Genomic DNA, 24,861 nt, shown 5'->3' on the forward strand with positions numbered 1-24,861 from the left:
GCGTTTATTCAATTTTGTGACTCCCCCCCCCCCCCAGGGCAGAGTCAAAGTTGACCCCAGGGGCATTATTTGAAGAAATTTGGTAGAGGACTATTAGATGTCTCTACATACCAAATTTGATAGCCCTAGGCCCAATGGTTATGGACGAAGTTTTCACAAAATAGGCCTTATATAAGCGTATGTTCAGTTTTGTGACCCCCCAGGCAGGGTCAAATTTGACCCAAGGGGCATAATTTGAACAAACTTGGTAGAGAACTATTAGATGTCACTACATACCAAATTTGGTAGCCCAATGCCTTATGGTTAAGGACAAGAAGATTTTTAAAGTTTTCACAAATTTCCAAATTTGTACTCAAATTATAATTTTATGAGTAAATTATACTTACCTGACATATGTACTTTAGGATTCTATCTCGGCCCGAAAATAACTCGCTATACGGTAGGCGCCGCATAATAGACGACTACCGGAAATAAACAACTTTCGCGCATGCGTATCGTAGTTTCCTCTCCGCACGACCTCATGCTCGAATCACTTTCCTTGGCGCCTTCGAAGGCCTCAGAAAGTAGTCTGAAAAAGAGGGGAGGAAGGGTGGGTTTGTACATATGTCAGGTAAGTATAATTTACTCATAAAATTATAATTTGAGTACAAATTTGGAAATTTCATTTCCTAAATTATGTACTTACCTGACATATGTACTTTAGGATTCCTTCCCAAAGCAGTCCCTCTTTGGAGGCGGGTTCAGGTACTTTCTGACCACTCCAACAATTATAGTAGATCTTCTCATTCCAGAGTTTTCTATATCTTCTATTTCATAAAAACTGCTACAACAGTCCCTCTTATATACACAATAATAACTGTACACAGCACAAATCATGTATTCTTATTCACTTTCCCACATATTTAAACAATATATTTTAAAAAATATATGATGGATAAACCACTACTTGTGGCCGTCATATATATGATATGTTCCATACTGTTGACTTAAAAACAGTTCACTTTCCGGAAAATAACTCGCCGGGGAGAAAAACATTATTCTTTAAGAAAATCAAATGATACATCTTTAAAATAGAACTTCACAAAAGTAGATGATCTACTCCAATCTGCACTGTCTAAAACATCTTTCAATGGAGCTCCCTTAAAAAGAGCCCATGATGGTCCGATTGACCTAGTTGAATGACCTTTAACTTTAGATACATACACTTTTTTCATTTTGTATGACTTTTGAATAGTCTTAACAATCCATGACGAAATTGTCTGACTTGAAGCCGCTCTATGCGGTTTATTTACAGTTAAAAATAATTTCAAAGAGTCCTTCTCTTTTGAATTCCTAAATTTTTCTGTTGATTTCAGATAATAAGTCAATGCTCGTTTTGGATCCAACAACTTGTTCTTTGGAAAAGCAGGAATAAAAATAGTATTGCTCTGATGTGAACCTCTGTCCTGTTTCGATAAACCATGCCTTATGAAAGTTACACCTTTTGCTTGTACATTCACAGAATTTTCTCCCAATGTCAAAGATTGTAAATCCCCACATCTGCGAAAAGTTGTAATTGCTATGAGAAAAACTGTCTTGTAAGTTACATACTTTAAACTGGCTGTCTTTATTGGCTCAAACGGTGGTTGCTTGAGGGCATCTAAAACAAACAATAAATTCCATTCAGGTACAAGTCTTTTCACTGGTGGCCTTTCATTGAAAATGCCTTTCAGTAAACGAATAATATAGGGATGTTGACCCACTGGTATTCTGTCCACCGGGTTCAACATAGAAGACATCATTGATCTATAGCCTGAAATTGTTTTGTATTTTAAACCATCTTTATATAGATCAGCTAAAAAATTAGCACAGTTATTTAAAGATGGACTAAAGGGATCAATTTGTCTTTTACCACACCAGCTATGGAATTTCCTAAATTTACATCTATAATCTTTCTGAGTTCCGATTCTCCATGATGAACACAATAATTTTCTAGTTTGTCTAGAAAATCCTTCTGTTTCATACCGTTTGTCGATAATCTCCATGCAGTCAGTTTTAGAAATTTTGGATTCGGATGTAACATCCCTTTCTGAACCAATAAATCTTCCATTTCTGGAAGCTTGACTGGTGGAGCTATCAACAACTGAAGAATCATTGGATACCAATGCTGACGTTCCCACATTGGTGCTATCAGAATCAATTCGCACTGAAACTTCATCATGTGTTTGAGTACCTTGCCCAACAGACTTATGGGTGGAAATGCATATGCCATCATGCCTTCCCAACTTATGGACAGAGCATCCTGTGTCAGTGCTAATGTATCTAGATTCCATGAGCAAAACACTGGACATTGTTTGTTCTCTGCTGTCGCAAACAAATCTATTAGCGGAGTCTCCCACATCCAAAACAGATGGTTCACTACAGTCTTGTTCAGTGACCATTCTGTAGCCTGAAGTTGGTGTCGGCTGAGAAAATCCGCTAATACATTTGTCTGCCCCTTGATATGTACTGATTTCAATTTCATATTGTGGTGTAGAGCTAGGAACCAGATTCTCTGAGCTAATTCGCAAAGTCTCATCGATTTTGTACCTCCCTGTTTGTTCAAATATTGAACTGTGCTGGAATTGTCTGATCGAATCAATACATGTTTGTTCTTTAATATCGGAACAAAATTTTCCAATGACAGATGTACCGCCTTCAATTCCAGATAATTTATATGCTCTGTACTCTGGTTCCTGGACCAAACACCCTGTACTACTTGGTTGTTCACAAAACCACCCCATCCCACCATTGATGCATCGCAAGTCATTGTTATCTGCGGTTGAATTGGTTGCAAAGATACCCCTTTTTGAAAATTGGCTTGATGTAACCACCAATGGAGACTGGATTTCACAGACTGTGTACATGGGACCTCCCAGTGCAGAGACATTCTGGCTGGACTCCAGTTTCGTAACAAATGCATTTGAAGGGGTCTCATATACAGTCTTGCATTTGGTACAATTTCTAGTGTGGATGCCATCATTCCAAGAACTACCAAATATTGTCTTGCTTTTGTGTAACCATTGATTAGTAGATGAATTGCCTTCACTAATTTCTGAAATCTTTCTGCCGTTGGATAAACCAGGCCTTTCTTTAATTGAAAAACTGTTCCTAAATATGTCAGAATCTGTACAGGAATGAGAGTGGATTTGTTTTTGTTTATTATGAAACCTAGATTCAGAAGAAGATTGAGCGTTATCTCTCTTTCTGTTAGTAATATTTGTCTTTCTTGATTCAGTTGTATCCAGTCGTCCAGATACACTGCTAATCGTATGGCTTTTACTCTTAGATAAGCTGCAACAACTGACAATATTTTTGTGAAAACTCGTGGAGAGACAGTTGGTCCGAAACATAATGTTTTGAATTGGAAAACTTTCCCCTTCCATGCAAATCTGAGGAATTTTCTGTGTTTCTTGAATATGCCTATGTGAAAATAAGCGTCTTTTAAGTCGAAAGATATCGCCCAATCGTTCTTTTGAACTAGATTTAACCCTTTTGTCAATGTGTCCATCTTGAAATGTTGCTTTCGGAGGTACCGATTTAGAGGTTTTAGATTTATGACTGGTCTTAAATCTCCTGTCTTTTTCTTGACTAAAAATAGAGTACTGTAAAAACCTGTCGTCCAATTTGTTTTCGGTACGATTTCTATAGCATTTTTTTGCATTAAAGAATCTATTTCTTCCTGCATAATATGTTCGTTTTCGATACTGACATGAGTTTGTTTTATACCCTGAAAAATTGGTTTCTTTATGAATTCCAATTTGTAACCCTCTTTTATAATTGATAAAACCCATTTGTCTGTTGTAATCAACTGCCAATTTTTTTTGAAAATGAGTTAATCTGTCCCCTACTGGTATCTCCGGTCGCAACATTAACAAACCTGACTGGTCATTGTTTACTAACCTTGGCAACTGTAGCCCTTGGTCTGTTATTGGCTGCATAGTTGCCCCGACCTCTCGAGCCACCAGCTCTGTGCTCTGTTCGAAAAGTACTTCGTGGTTCCGCATTGTATTTTGGAATGCGAAATGTAGGTGGCGCTCTATTGTATTCATTTGGCTGAACACCCATTCTTGTATTTGTCTTTACATATTGTCTTTTGACAGATGTTTGCTGTTCTGTCTGTTCACTGGCTTTCCTCTTATATGTTTCCTTCTTTTGCAATTTTTCTGGCAATAACTCTTCAAGTGTTTTTTCTTTTGTCTTTCTTTTGTTTGAGAGTCTTTTCCAATTCTTCACCAAACACCCCGTCCCCTCTCAAGGGTAGGTTACTGATTGTCCTTGAATCATCAAGTTCATATAAAGAAGTCTCGCTCATTGTGACTTGTCTACGAATGATATGAAAAAATGCTCCTGCTCTACCAAATTGATCTAGACTTCGTGTGGATAAAGCAAAAATGTCCTTCACTTTTTTCTCAATGTCTGGTTTATCTGTAACCATGTCCATTAACATTGCAAGAGCTTGCTGCATGTACATCTGTGTAACAATACCCATGTAGACACTTTGCTGTCCTCTGTATGCGGTCTTCTCCACCATTTTGTTTGGTTGTGAGAACAGAAAAGTTCCATGTTTAGCGAATGAAGCTCTAGAACCAAACTTCTTTGTTAGACACGTGTCTACAATATCGTCCAATGTAGGTACACGTAAAAAATGTTCAGTGTCTTCATCAACTGGAAATAAATCTTTGCACTCTTCAGAAAATGCTGTTACATTATTTGGTGTTTTAGACCGATAGCTTTGTTCCAAAATTTCTTTCTGCGAATTTTCTAAGCAAATGCCAGTTGGCTTTTGTGCATCTTTTTTCAAACATGCATCTTCTCCAAAAATGTCTTTCAAACACCTGCGTACACTAGCACTGTGCTCTGTGTCTTCTTCTTCTGAATCAGACAACGAAAAATGTTCAGAGGAAGCAGGATGAATGGAAAGTACGTCATCTTGACGATTACTTGTGGAACTTTGACCAGTCCTCTCTTCAAAATTGGGGCTTTTATCACTCCCCTGGTCATAATTGGGGCTTTTGCCATTCCCCTGCGTTGAATTACCATGTCTTTGTGACTGGCATTGCAACAATGCAACAATATTGTGTAAAGTATTTTCAAGTTTACCGTATTTCTCGTCAAAACGTTCCTCTAATAAGTCTACTTTGGAACGTCTTTTTTTCTGCTTGCCAGACACTGTGTTATTACTCACGTCACTGTGTCCCATATCTTCTTCCTCGTTATCCACAAACGGAGAACGATTATTATTATTTTTAACAAACACTTCAGCCATGCTGAAAAATAGCGAGTAACAAACGCCTTCGAAGGCGCCGAGAAGAAAAGTGATTCGAGCATGAGGTCGTGCGGAGAGGAAACTACGATACGCATGCGCGAAAGTTGTTTATTTCCGGTAGTCGTCTATTATGCGGCGCCTACCGTATAGCGAGTTATTTTCGGGCCGAGATAGAATCCTAAAGTACATATGTCAGGTAAGTACATAATTTAGGAAATGAAAATAGGCACTATATAAGCATATAATCGATTTTGTGGCCCCCAGGGCAGGGTCAAATTTGACTCCTGGGGCATAATTTGAACAAACTAAGTGGAGGACTATACAATGTCACTACATACCAAATTGTGTAGCCCTAGGCCTAATGGTTATGGACAAGATTTTTTTTTAAGTTTTCACAAAATAGGCATTATATAAGCCTATGTTCAATTTTGTGACCCCCGGCGCAGGTTCAAATTTGACCCCAGGGATAAAATTTGAATAAATTTGGTAGAGGACTATAAGATGTCACTACAGACCAACTTTGATAGCCCTAGGCCGGATGGTTATGGACAAGAGAATTTTTGAAGTTTTCACAAAATAGGCCTTATATAAGCATATGTTCAATTCTGTGATCCCCTGGGGCAGGGTCAAATTTGACACCAGGGGCATAATTTGAACAAACTTGGTAGGGAACTATAATATTTCACTACATACCAAATTTGGTAGCCCTAGGCACAATGTTTATGGACAAGAGATTTTTAAAGGTATCACAAAATAGACTCCATATAAGCGTATGTTCAATTGTGTGACCCCCAGGGCAGGGTCAAATTTGACCCCAGGGGCATAATTTGAGCAAACTTTGTAGAGGACTATAAGATGTCACTACATACCAAATGTGGTAGCCCTAGACCCAATGGTTATGGACAGAAAGATTTTTAAAGTTTTCAAAAAATAAGACCTTTATAAGCATACTAGTATATTCAATTTTGTGACCCCCGGGGCAATTTCAAATTTGACCCCAGGGGCATAATTTGAACAAACTAAGAAGAGAACTATTACATGTCACTACATACCAAATTTGGTAGCCCTATGCCATACAGTTATGGACAAGTTTTTAAAGTTTTCGCAAAATAGGCCTTATATAAGCATATGTTCAATTTTGTGACCCTCGGGGCAGGGTCAAACTTGACCCCAGGGACATTATTTGAAAAAAACATGGTAGAGGACTATAAGATGTCACTACATACTAAATTTGGTAGCCCTAGGCCCAATGGTTATGGACATAAAGATTTTTAAAGTTTTGACAAAATAGACCTTATATAAGCATATGTTCAATTTTGTGACCCCCGGGGGCAGGGTCAAATTTGACCTCAGGGCAAAATTTGAAGAAATTTGGTAGAGGACTATTAGATGTCTCTACATACCAAATTTTTTAGCCCTTGGCCCAATGGTTATGGACGAAAAGATTTTTAAAGTTTTCACAAAATAGGCCTTATATAAGCATTTGTTCAATTTTGTGACCCCGGGGCAGGGTCAAATTTGACCCCAGGTGCATAATTTGAAGAAATTTGGTAGAGGACTATTAGATGTCTCTTCATACCAAATTTGATAGCCCTAGGCCCAATGGTTATGGATGAGAGGAATTTGAATGTTTTCACATTATAGGCATTATAAAAGCATAAGTTCAATTTTGTGACCCCCGGGGCAGGGTGAAATTTGACACCAGGAGCATAATTTAAAGAAATTTGGTAGAGGACTATTAGATGTCTCTACATACCAAATTTGATAGCCCTGGGCCCAATGGTTATGGACGAGAGAATTTTTAAAGTTTTCACAAAATAGGCCTTATATAAGCATATGTTCAATTTTGTGACCCCCGGGGCAGGGTCAAATTTGACCCCAGGGGCATAATTTGAAGAAATTTGGTAGAGGACTATTAGATGTCTCTACATACCAAATTTGATAGCCCTAGGCCCAATGGTTATGGACAAGAAGATTTTTAAAGTTTTCACAAAATAGGCCTTATATAAGCATATGTTCAATTTTGTGACCCCCGGGGCAGGGTCAAATATGACCCCAGGGGCATAATTTGAAGAAATTTGGTAGAGGACTATTAGATGTCTCTACATACCAAATTTGATAGTCCTAGGCCCAATGGTTATGGACAAGAAGATTTTTAAAGTTTTCACAAAATAGGCCTTATATAAGCATATGTTCAATTTTGTGACCCCTGGGGCAGGGTCAAATATGACCCCAGGGGCATAATTTGAAGAAATTTGGTAGAGGACTATTAGATGTTTCTACATACCAAATTTGATAGCCCTAGGCCCAATGGTTATGGACGAGAGGATTTTTAAAGTTTTCACAAAATAGGCCTTATATAAGCAAATTTTTATTTTTGTGACCCCCGGGGCAGGGTCAAATTTGACCCCAGGGGCATAATTTGAAGAAATTTGGTAGAGGACTATTAGATGTCTCTACATACCAAATTTGATAGCCCTAGGCCCAATGATTATGGACAAGAAGATTTTTAAAGTTTTCACAAAATAGGCCTTATATAAGCATATGTTCAATTTTGTGACCCCCAGGGCAGGGTCAAATTTGACCCCAGGGGCATAATTTGAGCAAACTTTGTAGAGGACTATAAGATGTCACTACATACCAAATGTGGTAGCCCTAGACCCAATGGTTATGGACAGAAAGATTTTTAAAGTTTTCAAAAAATAAGACCTTTATAAGCATATATTCAATTTTGTGACCCCCGGGGCAATTTCAAATTTGACCCCAGGGGCATAATTTGAACAAACTAAGAAGAGAACTATTACATGTCACTACATACCAAATTTGGTAGCCCTATGCCATACAGTTATGGACAAGATTTTTAAAGTTTTCACAAAATAGGCCTTATGTAAGCATATGTTCAATTTTGTGACCCTCGGGGCAGGGTCAAACTTGACCCCAGGGACATTATTTGAAAAAAACATGGTAGAGGACTATAAGATGTCACTACATACTAAATTTGGTAGCCCTAGGCCCAATGGTTATGGACATAAAGATTTTTAAAGTTTTGACAAAATAGACCTTATATAAGCATATGTTCAATTTTGTGACCCCTGGGGGCAGGGTCAAATTTGACCTCAGGGCAAAATTTGAAGAAATTTGGTAGAGGACTATTAGATGTCTCTACATACCAAATTTTTTAGCCCTTGGCCCAATGGTTATGGACGAAAAGATTTTTAAAGTTTTCACAAAATAGGCCTTATATAAGCATTTGTTCAATTTTGTGACCCCGGGGCAGGGTCAAATTTGACCCCAGGTGCATAATTTGAAGAAATTTGGTAGAGGACTATTAGATGTCTCTTCATACCAAATTTGATAGCCCTAGGCCCAATGGTTATGGACGAGAGGAATTTGAATGTTTTCACATTATAGGCATTATAAAAGCATATGTTCAATTTTGTGACCCCCGGGGCAGGGTGAAATTTGACCCCAGGAGCATAATTTAAAGAAATTTGGTAGAGGACTATTAGATGTCTCTACATACCAAATTTGATAGCCCTGGGCCCAATGGTTATGGACGAGAGAATTTTTAAAGTTTTCACAAAATAGGCCTTATATAAGCATATGTTCAATTTTGTGACCCCCGGGGCAGGGTCAAATTTGACCCCAGGGGCATAATTTGAAGAAATTTGGTAGAGGACTATTAGATGTCTCTACATACCAAATTTGATAGCCCTAGGCCCAATGGTTATGGACAAGAAGATTTTTAAAGTTTTCACAAAATAGGCCTTATATAAGCATATGTTCAATTTTGTGACCCCCGAGGCAGGGTCAAATATGACCCCAGGGGCATAATTTGAAGAAATTTGGTAGAGGACTATTAGATGTCTCTACATACCAAATTTGATAGTCCTAGGCCCAATGGTTATGGACAAGAAGATTTTTAAAGTTTTCACAAAATAGGCCTTATATAAGCATATGTTCAATTTTGTGACCCCTGGGGCAGGGTCAAATATGACCCCAGGGGCATAATTTGAAGAAATTTGGTAGAGGACTATTAGATGTTTCTACATACCAAATTTGATAGCCCTAGGCCCAATGGTTATGGACGAGAAGATTTTTAAAGTTTTCACAAAATAGGCCTTATATAAGCAATTTTTTATTTTTGTGACCCCCCGGGCAGGGTCAAATTTGACCCCAGGGGCATAATTTGAACAAATTTGAAAGAGGTTCACCCCAGGAACATTCCTGAGAAATTTCATCAGAATTGGACCAGTAGTTTAGGAGAAGAAGATGTTTTAAGTAAAAGTTAACGCACGGACGCACGCACGACGGACACAGGACCATGACATAAGCCCCGCTGGCCTCTGGCCAGTGGAGCTAAAAATAAGAATAAACATTCTGTGATTTTTGCAGTGCATCTCCCTCCAAATAAATGCAATTATGCCAAGTTTTGATGAATCTGTAACAACAGTTAATTCAAAGTTTATTTAAAATGGAAAAATTAGTGAATGATGTTATCAGGGCTTCCCCTGGCTCAAGTCAACAATTTCTTTAGTCAAATTCGCCTTTCTATGGCAAAATTCTTTTATGTTTGGCTACTTTATTAGTTTTTATGAATAAAAAGTTGTAGCCAGATAGAATTTTCTTTTGCCAAATAGGTCAATTTGTAGCCATTGGCTAATTTGGCAAATGGCAGAGTGAGCCCTGTGTTATCATTTGTCGATGAATATAACATTTGATTGATTTTTATTGATTGATTTTTATTTGGTAAACATATGAACATTACATAGTTACTACATAATGCAGACAATATAAAATATATTATCACAGCAATATACATAGCAAACCATGGAATGCACACACAATACCAAGGATAACACAAAAAAGAGAAAAATGATTTTCACTTATTTCCATTGTGGTCCTTGTTATTGGTGGCAGTAACCATGAAACAGTCATGTATTAGATTTTAATAATGTATATGTATCAAATATGTACTGTTTAATAAAGTATATTACTGATTAAGAATGAATAAATATAATCACATGTTCATTATTATCACAGAAGTTGCATAAGAAATTTACACACTGCATAGGTAGTTAATAAACACACTTTGTAGCATAAGTTAAAGAATAATTATGAGATCCTTGCATCTTATTGATCATAAGACTTAAAAATGTATCACAGTATTTTAACAGAACATAAAATTCATAATAAAAATTATACTATAAAAAGCTATAAAGACTCTAAAAACTGTTTCTTGATGGCACCCTTGAAATTGTTAGGTTTAGGTACATCCCTGATGTTTTGAGGAAGATTGTTCCATAAACAGATACCATTATATGTTAATGTTTTAGAACCAAAACTTCCTACTCTTGGTTTGGAAAAACGACCAGAGTCTTCAAATGTAAAATTTTCAGCAAAATGATCAGATTCTGGCTGAGCTACCATATTAGACCTAGTACAATTGTAGCATTGTGTGTTATTTGCTGTTTATAAATAAGAACAAGAGGAATGTTTGTATTTAATCGCTGTTGTTGTGTTTTAAACTTGATTTAAAGTACCAACAATTTATAATTCAAACAATTTTATTTAAGTGTGTGTATATTATTTTTTAATGCACACATTTATATGCAATACATGTTATGTATATTTATTGTTAGGTATATGGTGATTTGTTAATGTATCTTTCTGTTCCTGATTGCTCGTTGTTGTTTTTGCCCAAATCGACATCTGTGATGCAACAACTAAACAAGGGACAAAATTGTCACAAAACCAGGTTTTCATTGTGAAAAAAAATGTGATAAAGGGAGACAACTCAAACTGAACTTTTTAAATGAACAAACAAAATTAACACCCTTTGTAAGTTTGTTTTAAAATAAATCTATTTTTAGTCGTGGCGACCTTGACATTGGAGATATTGACGTGATTCTTTTGTGCAACACACCGTCCCATGATGGTGAACAAATGTGCCAAATGATTTTAAAATATCATAATGAATGACATAGTTATAGCCCAGACAAGCTCATTTATGGCTATTTTTTACCTTTGAACTCAAAATGTGACCTTGACCTTGGAGATATCGACGTAATTATTTCGCGCGACACACCGTCCAATGATGGTGAACAAATGTGCCAAATGATTTTAAAATCTGACAATGAACGACATAGTTATGGCTCGGACAAGCTCATTTATGGCCATTTTTGACCTTTGAACTCAAAGTGTGACCTTGACCTTGGAGATATAGACGTAATTATTTCGCGCGACACACCGTCCAATGATGGTGAACAAATGTGCCAAATGATTTTAAAATCTGACAATGAACGACATAGTTATGGCCCGGACAAGCTTGTTCCGCCAGCCCGCCAGCCAGCCCGCAAGCCAGCCAGCCAGCCAGCCCGCCCGCATTCGCCAATCTAATAACCAGTTTTTTCCTTCGGAAAACCTGGTTAAAAAACATATATATGATCAATAAAACAATGTAATCATTTGATAACTATGTTAATTTGTGTTGTTACTTTATGTGTGGCATTTAATGACAATGTATTTTGTTGCAAAAACGTGGATTAATTATTTCAAAGCGTCTTTTACAGTTCAGTGAACATGGAACATAATACGGACTTCATATCACAAACTTAGAAGATATAATATGCTGCATACATGTAATAAATGATAAATTATGATAGCCAAAGATACATCATTTCAATACAGTCATACACACAGTTATTGTAATACTAGTATATACAATATAAAAAATCGACTTGTTAAAGGCTTTGTAAATAAAATAAAAATAATAATTTTATATTAACAGACACAAAGACTCTCCTGTTCTTGTGTACCCTAATTCACAGTCGGAAATTTTAATATTAAACAAGGGACAAAATTGTCACAAAACCATGTTTTCATTGTGAAAAAAAATCTGATAAAGGGAGACAACTCAAACTGAACTTTTGAAATGAACAAACAAAATTAACCCCCTTTGTAAGTTTGTTTTAAAATAAATCTATTTTTAGTCGTGGCGACCTTGACATTGGAGATATTGACGTGATTCTTTCGTGCGACACACCGTCCCATGATGGTGAACAAATGTGCCAAATAATTTTAAAATCTCATAATGAATGACATAGTTATAGCCCAGACAAGCTCATTTATGGCTATTTTTTACCTTTGAACTCAAAGTGTGACCTTGACCTTGGAGATATTGACGTAATTTTTTCGCGCGACACACCGTCTCATGATGGTTAACAAATGTGCCAAATGATTTTAAAATCTCACAATGAACGACAAAGTTATGGCCCGGACAAGCTTGTTCCGCCCGCCCGCCAGCCAGCCAGCCCGCCCGCATTCGCCAATCTAATAACCAGTTTTTTTCCTTCGGAAAACCTGGTTAATAAAAATGGTAAGTCATGTGTATGTGTGTATAGTAAATTTAAAAGAAGTAATTAAAAACATTGCATTTTATGTTTACGGTATTACCACCATGGCTGTTGATTAGTTAAATATAAACGACAAATAGGGTAATAGTTATTGATGTAAACGTGTAGTAAATGTAAAGTTCATTTAGAAATGTGAAGATGGTTTACGGATACGAATAAAAAATGGTTACGAATCTAACAGGGTACGAAATGAGAACTAAAAAATACCTTAAAAAATGGTACAGTTATCCGTTATAGCATAGATTTTCCATTGTAATACTTCAATAACAATTCACGTGTGCACATTTTGGACACAGAGGACGTGCAACTGTACTATAAATCATAACATTTGAAACTTAAACAGATTCCCAAATCGCATCCAAAAACCGAAAGTAGCTATAATTTGTTGAGTGGTTATGCCCCTTATTTACATTGTGCATTATGCGGCGTTAGTAAAAAATGACATCGGTAGCAAATCCAATTGTATGCTATTAAATCAAATATTAAAAATATAAGGCAGATACTAAAATAACATACAACGTACAATGATATTCTGCTCGCCACCTCGTCCCATTTTTTCTTCGAATAACAGAAATTTGTTCGGCTCCGATTTCCTTGTATTCGCCGAATAAAAAGGCTCCAGTGGTCCCGAACAAACGCGTTTAAAACAATCTCTGCTGGTTCGGTCCAATCTGGAGCCTTCTGATGCTTCATTTCGCTTTTTTCAACTGACAGACACTCCATCGTAAAAGTTGTATCAGAAATGTCTTCTGAAATTTATGACACTATTTGGCGCGTTTTCTATACTATAAAGTTCGCTTAGTTGTGACGTCATGAAAAAAAACGATCTTATTGAAGTCTATTTTCAAACGCGTTTGTGAATAAGATTAAGAATCCTGAGTCTGTCTTTTGTAAGTCTAAGTCTGAGTCAAAGTCTGAGTTTATTATTGGTGAATACGTCTCCTAGGATATATTTTTGACCAAATATCGAGTTGCGAAAGGCCGCAAACAGTCAAATCCATTTCATTAAAACATAAAGTAAAATAAGAAAGCCTTTTTGTGTCAGTGTCATAACATAGGCAACATACATTGAAAATACAACCAAAGACAAGGCTGGCTTCTTCACTTGTGAAACTATGGCCCTTGATCTTTTCCCCCACCCACCTCATTTTTAATGAAAAATTGAGAAATTTGACCCATTTCATGGCATGCACAGTACTGTAGTGTTTTCACCCGGTTAGCTATTCGTGGGTTTTAATGCAATTATCACAACCGCTAGCAAAGATAATATACTAGACTACTCACATGGGCATCGACTGGAATCCACGTCTGGACGGCACCAATCGTCCTCGTCGTCTTCGAGGGAACTTGTCGGCTTCACGCGTCGGCTCGTCGGGTACACTCGTCGGCTCGTCGGGTGCACTTGTCGGCTCGTCCACGCTACCAAATGGCACTATACATGTACTTCTGGGAATACACTTCCAGGCAAACACGTACTTAAACACACAGTCACCGGCTTACATACACAGTCACAGACTCACTTATGTCTTCTGGGAATGGCCTTCCAGGTAAATACGTGTTGAACGCACATAAAATACAATATAATACAATACGCACAGGCTCACAGCTAGACACTGGCTTACATACACAGGCTAAACCCCCTGGAACTACTTACGTACTCAGGGTTACACGCACAGGTTCACAATTACAGGCTCACAGTTACCGACACACATATACAATACAATACCATATAATACAATATAAACTATACGCAGGCTCACTATTTCACACACAATACTCACATAGGGACATAGGCACATAAACACATCTACTCACCTCAACGTCCCGTGCACAAGAGACCGTACAAACTCGTGCTGCCCAGCATGCACTATATCGATTTGTCGCTGGTTCCCAGTCACGAGGTATGTGCGCGTTTTGTAGGCCGGGCACCGGCACAACACTCCTCCCACTTTTCTCCTTTTGGGACGACGCCACACAGCGAAGGAATCGTACCGGAGCTACCGATGAAGTAATAGTGCCCCTCGCGTAAGCACCTTGACCTAACACCTCAAAGTCAGGTCTGCATGCCGGCCAGCTTTCGTCCGACCTCTCTTTCTGCGCAACGTCTGCAATATACAACAACTAAAATTCATTCATCTCCATTAAATGTCAATAACCCCCTTTTCATAATCTTAGAATAATAACCAACAATAACCCACAATTGGTTATGCCTTGGTGCAAATAGGCTTGCTTACAAAATGCAAAGACATGATAAACAAAAACAGTTTCAGTGAATTGCTAATTTGCACAACTATGAAACTATACGCTTTAACCATAAAGCCATAATTAAATTAAATCAATAGTCACTGTGACTGCTTTTAATTTGATGATGCATATAAGCCTAAAATTGTGTAAAAACAAATCTGCCAAAAAATTCGCCTTCTTTTTCAAAACAAGGTCCTGTAACTCCTGTCCTTTTCTTGTCTACACAATGAATGGACAGGAGCACCCACCTTACAACCTATTTTCACCAATTTTAACAAATAACATAAATGCGACAAATACATCCGCTTTGAAGCACACATGAGAAGGTCCTCACCCCCACATGGAAATGCATTATCTACAATAAAAATCATCTTGGTTATATTATACAATCACAAGAATTTTAACAAAGGGACTACGAATGCGTTAAATACATATCTAAGTGGCAAAAGGTTAAAAGTATAAGAATAAAAATAATCTTATTTTTGTCCAAGTATAATACCTTTAATTGCTTTTAATGTTACAAATTCATTTTATTGACATTATCTGGAGGGAAATACAACTAAAATAAAACAAAAACTATTGTACCCACTACACTCCTCCCACTTTTCTCCTCTTGGGCCGCCGCCATCATGGTAATCGTACAGTCGCACCCAAGGCAGAAAAGACAGAGACTCAAATGGGACTATGATTTCCCCCTTCCCGCAGGCACAGGAGTGCCTTTGCCAAGCGGGGTACATACAGACCGCTGCATTCTAGCGGTTAGTGACCAATATGTTTCTTGCATATTTAAAATTCCATCAAATTAGTAAAATAAAAAAGAACATTCTTGTCGGCTATCGTCTGACAATTACTTAATCAAGAAAAAACATTATTGTTGGCTTTCGTCCAACAAGTACATTCCCTTATGTATTAGAATGTGGAGATCCCACTGAGAAATAATGTACTTTACAAAAATAAAAACAAAATAAAGTGTACATGCACCTGGAAACACCTCCGGCCATTAACAAAAAATGAAATTGATGCATCATGACAGTTGCCGTCAAGCATGGTCACGTAAAAAATTCAAAAGACCTGCAAATATTGTTTAAAAGAACAATTCCGGGAAATACCACTTCCGGCCACAAACAGTATGGAGTGTGACAGTGGTCGTCCGACAATGTCACATCCGACCATAAGGGAAACCAGACTTCACGGGAAATAATCAAACACATCCGTGATTGTGCAAAGCACTACTTAGCGCGGTAATACAAACATTACAGGAAGTAAAGCGCGGACGGCACAAGATAATTTGGGACGACACTTTATGCCTATTCATTAAACCCTCATTTCGCAGAGCACTGCTCAGATTAATTTCAAGTTTATAGTTCCAACAATATTGCAATAAAAGACTGGGCTTAAACTGAGACAATATGACATATATATATATTCAAAACAATCTAATCAAATTAATCAAAATGTTTAAGAGAACTATTACTTTTATACTCCGCGTACTACGTAATACATTAACAACACCGCGAATAGGATAGAGTTTCCAGTAACAAAACATCAGAGTAGTAAAAAGGATCACAAAAATAGGTGACCATACCGCTGTTTAGTATTATGTGACTGCAACGTTACTGTAATTGTTTAAATTGGTAGAATATTGTATTTTTAATTGTTTTACTAGTTTTACTAACAATTAACCTCGCCATTTACAATGTTAGGCGGAACAGATTTTGGAAGTTAGACGCTCTGGTGGTCGCCAACCTAATTTCCAACGCTGGGACCGCTCCCAGCGGCGAGAACTAGAGGGTCGCCACCCTCTTAAGCCACGCCTAACAGGCCTTCGAAATTCATCCTCCCTTCTTTTGTCCGGGGCAACTCGGTATCCGGATGCGCCACCCCCTCGGTGGTCACCCGCGGCGACTCCGTATCCGGTCGCACACTTCCGGCGGTCCGCCGCAGCGACATCAGCCGGATCCACATGTCTGGCGGTCGGTTTGGCCCCATCTTCAGTGGCCGACCTGGCCATCACTCGCGCTGCCTGGCCAATTTCCCCTCCCTGGGCAACTTCTGCCGCCTCTCGGCTGGCTGCTTCCGCAGACTCCCCGTACACCCGTTGTACGCGAAATGCATCCACGCACACAGGATCCCCATGGTCTCCTTCAGTGATATTGCCAATGACCATCCCTGGATCACGGACGACATCTGGCACAGTTGGCTGCACCAAGGGAACTGCATCGTGCACGTCCTTGGCATGCTGTGGGACTCCCCTCTCAAGATTCAAAACCTGTCCATCAAAAATAATGGTGGCCTCTGCCATATTAATGATGGCTCTGCCTGGATTTACCAAAATGTCGAACCCAAGAAGCATATCGACATCTGTCGGAGCTACATGCAAATGCTCCCGATACCAGCAGTTGCCAATCTTTAACTCAACTGGGCCTACGGCAAAACTCGGCATGGAGTAGTCCCTTCCTGTCATCAACAACTTGACATCACCCAGCTTGGGAGGTGGCTGCTTCATGGCCTCATACATCCGATCAGAGATAATACTGACCTCTGCTGCCGAATCAACCACTGCGTCAACCACGATATCTCCCACCTGCACCTTCATGCAGAACTGGGACACCAAACCTGGCTGGTTTTCATGAACCACTTCCGGTTGACCCGACTGCTCATCCGCTACCACTACGGGAGCTTTCTCCTCATGGTTGGCCAAGGACATGGTACTTTCAAGACAATTCCGCTGGAAATGTCCCAATCCACCACACTTAAAGCAAGATATGCCCCGCCGCGCCATACCAGGATATTCGCCCCAATTAGACCCATATCTTCCTCGCTTGGATCCCTCAGGGCGGAAATTTGAATGTTGGTATCCACTATGATACCCGTTGTTTCGCCAGTTCCCGGCGCTCCCATGGTAAGCATTTGAGCCGGATCCCCTTTCGTAGGCATGTTGGTTCCGATGCCCACGTGGACCGCCGCGGCTCCAGGTGCCTTCCTGATAGGGATCCTCGGCCGCACACTCGCCATAGCATCCCTCGTGAACGTCGGGACGGAACAACGGAACCGGTCGTTCGACGCGGCGAACAGCATCCGGGGTCCCACAACGGCAGGACAACAGTTCCACGGCACCCTGCAATTGACCAACCACCTGGCTCAACTTGTCGAGCGCCGACCCACTCACCACCTCTGGAATTGGTTCCTCGCCAACCGCGTGAACCCATCTCAAGTCCTCCTGCTCATCCATTTGGGTAGGGGCACATGCAAATTGAATGTGATGGAACATTCTAATTTTTTCAATTGCCTCTCCTATCGACTTTGGTTGCTGCATGCTCACCTGTCGGCCGGTTTCTCTGTCCTGTAACCCGTGGCAGAATTTTGCCACTGCCTGCTCGGTGGCGTATACTTGGGGCAGATCTCGGAATGCCTTAGTGGCTAGCGTGAGTACGCGATCTGACCACTCATCCAATGATTCTCCTACCCCCTGAGAAATTGCCTGGAAACGCCCTTGCGCAGTAGCAGGGAGCTCTTTGGCATCAAAACGCTCTTCCAGACGATGCAGTAATTCCTTATAAGGGACAGTTTTCCTGCCGTCAGTTAATACAGCATAGAAGTCCGCAGCTTTTCCCACCAAACACCAAACCAACCCATCAGCGCACTCATCATCTGACCATTGGTGCAAATTGGCATAGCGCTCAAACTTGCCCCGAAAAACTGGCCAATTGCTTCGACCATCAAACTGTAAGGTTTTAGGTATTCGGGTAATCACATCCCGAGTAGCAGGGTTTGGTGTAGTTGCAGGCAGGAGTGCAATAGGAAGGCTCGGTATTACCGGCGGGTTGATGAGCGCCAGAGTAGCCTGCTGATTGGGTAGGCTAGGTGGGTTTATGGGCACTGGATTAGCAGGCTGATTTTGTGCTGGCTGATTAATGGGTACCAATGTAGCAGGCTGATTGTACATGCTAGGTTGGTTGTTGGGTACCTGGTAAGCAGGCTGATTTTGTACCGGTTGGTTGATGGGTACCAACGTAGCAGGCTGATTGTACATGCTAGGTTGGTTGTTGGGTACCTGGTAAGCAGGCTGATTGTAAACAGGTTGATGGATGGGTACCTGGTTGGATAGCACAGACCCATTATTTGGATAAATAAAGTAAGGTGTGCTTGTGGTCGGAGGATTGGGAAGTTCTTGCAATGCCTTCATGAGGGTTGCTTGGGGTAGGGACGTCTCAATTTTTCCTCCAAATGCGCCCTGGTGCACGCGTGATGGGTATGTGGGGGAAGGTTCTTCGGTTTTATAGGCGACTGGACTGCGCCACCTAAGACCCGCCTCGCTGTCTGCTCTTCCCCACGGCAACTTCTGTTCCCTACGTCCAGCGGGGGTATGAGATAAATATCGGGGTATGGGGGTTTGAGACAAAGTCTGCAAGGAAAGGAAAGGTCTTGGCCTGGAGGAGGGGCTGAATGTTGATATTTGGTCTGGACCAGCCAATTGGTGTTGGACAAGAATGGGAAGTGATCTTTGGACCAGGGGTTGTGACCAATTTTGCAACTGCGATTGCAGTTCCGAAATACTCTCCTCCAGGGTGTTAATCTCTGCGGCAAGCGCAGCCCTTTCTCGTGCGTCTGGCCGGTTCCTTGGCGCACCTAACCCCCACCCCCCGTGTGGGACTAACTCACCAGTATACAACCGCCCCATATCTTCCTCATCTTCATCCAAGGTTATTGCAAATAACCTTGGATTCGGACGGAAGTCCAGCATCTGCATGACCTCTTCATCCAGAGGTCGCCGCATTAGTACAGCGATTTTCCTTGTCCAATTGGGAAAAGTACCTGTACCGGTCTGATTGGGAAAAATTGAGTCGTGAAAACCTCAAAATTGGGAAAAATCAGGTCGTGAAATCCTGAAATTGGGAAAATCGCGTCGTGAAGTTTAATCTCTTATTCAAAACATCATACAGTTCATACTTAATTGAACATACCCATTTAAATGGGTGCTGGACGTTTCGTGCCACTACCAGTTCGTGTCACTGATATTTGTGTAGGAGGGCATTGGACGTTTCGTCCCACTGATAATATATAGGCGGATAGGTGTAAATAATACCGTATAGGTGTGAAATCATAACAGGAATCTTTCGCACCTTTGATTGTAACATCTGTTCAATGGGAAAACAACATTGTTTTTTTTTTCAAGATTGTTTAAGAGTCAATTTAAATGCTTCATATAATACATTAACAATACATTACATAAATATATTAAAACATCAGAAGTGAATGCAAACATACATTTTTGACAAAAAAATTGCAGCCTACCCAATCTTGTAGGATTATCTTGTGTTGGCCGAGATTACATAAAAATATACAAACATTTGCAATAAATTGACATTAGCAACATCATATGCATGCATACATTTTAACAATATCTAGATTGATTACATAAATATATTCAAACATTGTTTTAATACACATTTACAAAAGTGCACAAATATAGAAACACAAATACAACAGCATACTATCCTATCATACACAAATCATATATACAATGTATTGCATTTCAGAAGTCCTCATCGTGGATGTCATCCTGGGTTGTGCTCGGTCCCAGCCCGATGATATGGCTGCACGCTCTCAGCAGTTGAGTAGTTGTCATGTCATCGTCTTCGTACTTCTCCCAGATCTCGAAGAGCCGCCCGTGCACTTCTTTGAAGATTTTCCGGTGTACCCGAGTCAGGGCGTGCTCCGACACAAGGCGGATTGTTAGATCCACTGTTTCTGCCTCACGGCGCAACATGTAAAACCCTAGGTCGGGACGCCCTGCTCGACCGTTGATTCTGCGATGCCATCCTGGAAAAAAATATATGTTGTGAACTATGATGTATAATAATTTGTATTTAATAATATTTAAATTATAACTATCCAATGAAAATATGATATATTAGTTTTTATAAGATAATATTTAAATTATAACTATCAATTGAAAATAATATATTGCTTTATTATTCTATACATGTAAAAAAATACCTTTAACGTCGTTGTTCGTTCGTAACGTCTCGCGGTATTATATACTGTGTGTTCAACTGACTTTATTTACTCTTTCAATGAATTACACAGTTTACCTCAAAGATCTCGTCAAGAGGCTGGTAGCACCTGGAAATAAACTCTGATACACACATACACAGTTTGTATCATAATTAAAGCGGTGAGTTGTTTACTAATTGGTTACTAATTGGCCATTAAAGGCCCGTGTCTGTAAATTAAAGGCCCGAGTCAGTAATTAATTGTTTGCTAATTACGTAAAGACACATACGGCTAATTGAAAGTTTGTGAGTCGATAGTAAAGCATAAGCTTTTCTTAAAAGAAAAAGACCAACTTTATTTTAAATTGTATTATTGTTCATTCATGTTATATATTATTATTTATGTATATAATACATACAATTGAAGCATAGAAAATAACAGCATTTCATGTTTTATATTTATTAAACATAATGAACTATGCACACATGTTTGTATACTAACAATAAATCATTTTATTTTATTATTACAAGCGCATACACATGATTCATAAAAAATAACAACACTTTATGCTTTATGTTTATCGCATATAATACACTATTTACAAATATTAGTATACTAACGATAAATCATTTTATTTGTTTGTTATTTATAATCATAACTGTCAACATTATTGTAATTTTCTACATTAATATACACCCCAATATCATTCACACCTATCCGTCTATATATTATCAGTGGGACGAAACGTCTACCCCTTTTTAACACAAATATCAGTGGCACGAACTGGTAGTGGCACGAAACGTCCATAAACCATTTAAATAATCATTTGCAGGCATGCCTTAATGACCATTAAGTTATAAAGTTTATATAAATAACAAAATAATATAAAGAACACACCAAATCAATTACTAGTTGTTTTAATCTCTTTTAAAGCAATGTCTCTCTCTTTCATTTTTGTGAAAATTTCAACAATCTTTGATGTTTGATCATCACTCAGTTGCTTGCATCCCTCCCTGCACAGCATCATTAGGGCTGTCAATGTGTCCTGTGATAGATGGTTCCGATTGGTTTTTTGGCATAATATTTGCTATTATGACTCATTTCAAACTACGATAAGGTTACAAACCGACGTAAAACAGTATGCTGGCTGCCTGGCAAAAGAACCGGAAACAGAAACAACTATATTGATTGAATGCGCTGAATAATAAAACCCGAAATTAATCGAGCGCGTGGTTACACACAACTATACGATTTTCTTTGTTCGCTCGCCGAAAGTTGGTTTTTTTTACGAAACTTTCGATCGTTTTGAGAAAAAATTCGGACGCTGATTGGGATTTTTCCAGATGCCGATTGGGAATTTGGGAATTTTCGCTCGATTGGGAAAGTACCGTTTTGGGAATTTGGGAATTTGGTTCGATTTGGAAAGTACCGTTTACCGGTACTTTATAAAGAAGGAGGAAAATCGCTGTAGTATTCCCAGAGATTCGGGATATACGTTACCCGCATTCTCCCGGAGATTTACAATGGCTTTAGCCAATTTCGGTCCAATCCCCGGAACGGAGGTCAAAACATGAGGAGGGTCAAAGTTTACCTGTACCATTCTGACCGGTGTCCTTGGTGTGGCGGGTCTACTGCCCATATCCGCCATTTTAGTTTTAAATGTTTGGCAGACAACAACAACCAAAAAAAACAAACCAAAAAAACAACAACAGGAATTCAAGAAAGAAAAATCCGTGTGACAATGACAATGAAAATAATGTAGAAAACGTTTTCCTTTAACCTATAACTACCTCAGACTGGCCCACCTACCACGTGAACTTAAATATTTCCCATATCCATTATTAATTGAGAAATTTACAATGAAGGAAATTTAAACAAAAACAAAAAACGGACTGGAAGTTACTAAATCCAAAAAATTCTTAAATGAAAAACTTGTGCTAAAATGGTAAGGACAATAAAAACGTTTTTCAAAAGAAACAATAAATTTCCCACCAAATACCTAACTTCCACGTGAGCTTAAGCCCTAAACTGTGGTAACAACAACAAAGATGGCCGACACGGACGAGTTAACACGTGGCCATCCGTTGATTACACAAGCAATGAACCTGTTACAAACAGCATTGGACAATCACGTTTTTTAACAAATATTTCGCCAACTGATAACACGGCCGGCGAATGTGAACAATGAAAAAAACTATGATGCCGTCTGTTTTTACACACGACTAAAAATAGACGAAAAATGCGTGCAACTGTTAAATTATAGAAATAACGTTTTAAAACGAACACAGAACTTTAAATTAAATTTGATGCGACGGTCCAAACTAAATTTCACGATGCCGATTTATTTGCAACAAAGTTATATATAGAACTAGCCTAACCGTTAAAACACAATTACACAAACCCCATCCGTACTACCATTGTAGTGTTTTCACCCGGTTAGCTATTCGTGGGTTTTAATGCAATTATCACAACCGCTAGCAAAGATAATATACTAGACTACTCACATGGGCATCGACTGGAATCCACGTCTGGACGGCACCAATCGTCCTCGTCGTCTTCGAGGGAACTTGTCGGCTTCACGCGTCGGCTCGTCGGGTACACTCGTCGGCTCGTCGGGTGCACTTGTCGGCTCGTCCACGCTACCAAATGGCACTATACATGTACTTCTGGGAATACACTTCCAGGCAAACACGTACTTAAACACACAGTCACCGGCTTACATACACAGTCACAGACTCACTTATGTCTTCTGGGAATGGCCTTCCAGGTAAATACGTGTTGAACGCACATAAAATACAATATAATACAATACGCACAGGCTCACAGCTAGACACTGGCTTACATACACAGGCTAAACCCCCTGGAACTACTTACGTACTCAGGGTTACACGCACAGGTTCACAATTACAGGCTCACAGTTACCGACACACATATACAATACAATACCATATAATACAATATAAACTATACGCAGGCTCACTATTTCACACACAATACTCACATAGGGACATAGGCACATAAACACATCTACTCACCTCAACGTCCCGTGCACAAGAGACCGTACAAACTCGTGCTGCCCAGCATGCACTATATCGATTTGTCGCTGGTTCCCAGTCACGAGGTATGTGCGCGTTTTGTAGGCCGGGCACCGGCACAACAGTACATCCAAACAGAATGCAATCCTAGTTTTGGCTACATTACTCATTAATTTCATCCATGTGCTGTATTTACCTAGAAAAGTGTCTGCAATAGGTTTAGATTTTTCACAATTAACCTTCAAATTTCTGTTCTGTTTCTGCAGAGTGAAATATTGACTTCCGCCAAAAGTGAGAACCTCCTTTTTGAAGATTCAAAATTTCCCATTGTGTCACACCGGTCTTACTGACAATAACGTTGTGACGTCACCATTTATGTATAGAATGAAAATTTCCTTGTTTCAATGTTTTTATCCAAAATTTTGAGACATTCTTTCTAAAACTTAACACAAGAAATACATCTTATAAATACCTAATTGATTATTAAAGACCATAGGTTACCCCTACCCTAAAGATATGTAATTTTATATAGTGAAGAATTTCTTGATGGGTCATTACGGTCACATTTCAAAATGGTAACATCACGCAGTCTGGTTCCCATGATAAAAGTTTGTTTAAAGTTTATTTCAATTCAAGTTTTTCATCTAATAAAACGACCAAAGTCTTTACTTCTACCAATTGCCAGTAAATGAATTTCAATAGCCACATATTTCTTTTACCATAAAAAAGAAACACATGCAATTTTTCAAACATGTAGATTTAATACAGTATGTTTTTCCGTAGTATCGGCCCTCTTAATGAATACATACGAATTTTGGAAGTGAACAAATACAAAATACGTATGTTTAATATGTCAATCTATAGTTAAATGTGTATTCTTCGA

At 39.0% G+C, this 24,861-nt stretch overlaps 1 protein-coding gene and 1 pseudogene across 1 annotated transcript; both read right to left on the reverse strand.

Moving 5' to 3' along the window:
- LOC127831132 (uncharacterized) overlaps positions 1-24,298 on the reverse strand; it is a 78,914-nt pseudogene extending 54,616 nt beyond the window's left edge.
- Positions 1,237-5,379, reverse strand: LOC127882139 (uncharacterized). The gene is made up of 2 exons (XM_052430607.1): positions 3,922-5,379; positions 1,237-1,639 (listed from the first exon to the last, which is right to left on the reverse strand). The coding sequence occupies exon 1, from the start codon at positions 5,285-5,287 to the stop codon at positions 4,199-4,201; it is 1,089 nt and encodes a 362-aa protein (XP_052286567.1). The 5' UTR covers positions 5,288-5,379; the 3' UTR covers positions 1,237-1,639; positions 3,922-4,198.
- Positions 24,299-24,861: the final 563 nt, after the last annotated feature.

Source organism: Dreissena polymorpha, chromosome 5 (genome assembly GCF_020536995.1).
Source record: "Dreissena polymorpha isolate Duluth1 chromosome 5, UMN_Dpol_1.0, whole genome shotgun sequence".
Taxonomy (NCBI): Eukaryota; Metazoa; Mollusca; class Bivalvia; order Myida; family Dreissenidae; genus Dreissena; species Dreissena polymorpha.

What these genes read in the sequence shown, in the direction of transcription:
- LOC127882139 (XM_052430607.1), bottom strand. Translation starts at nt 5,287, where the DNA reads ATGGCTGAAGTGTTTGTTAAAAATAATAATAATCGTTCTCCGTTTGTG.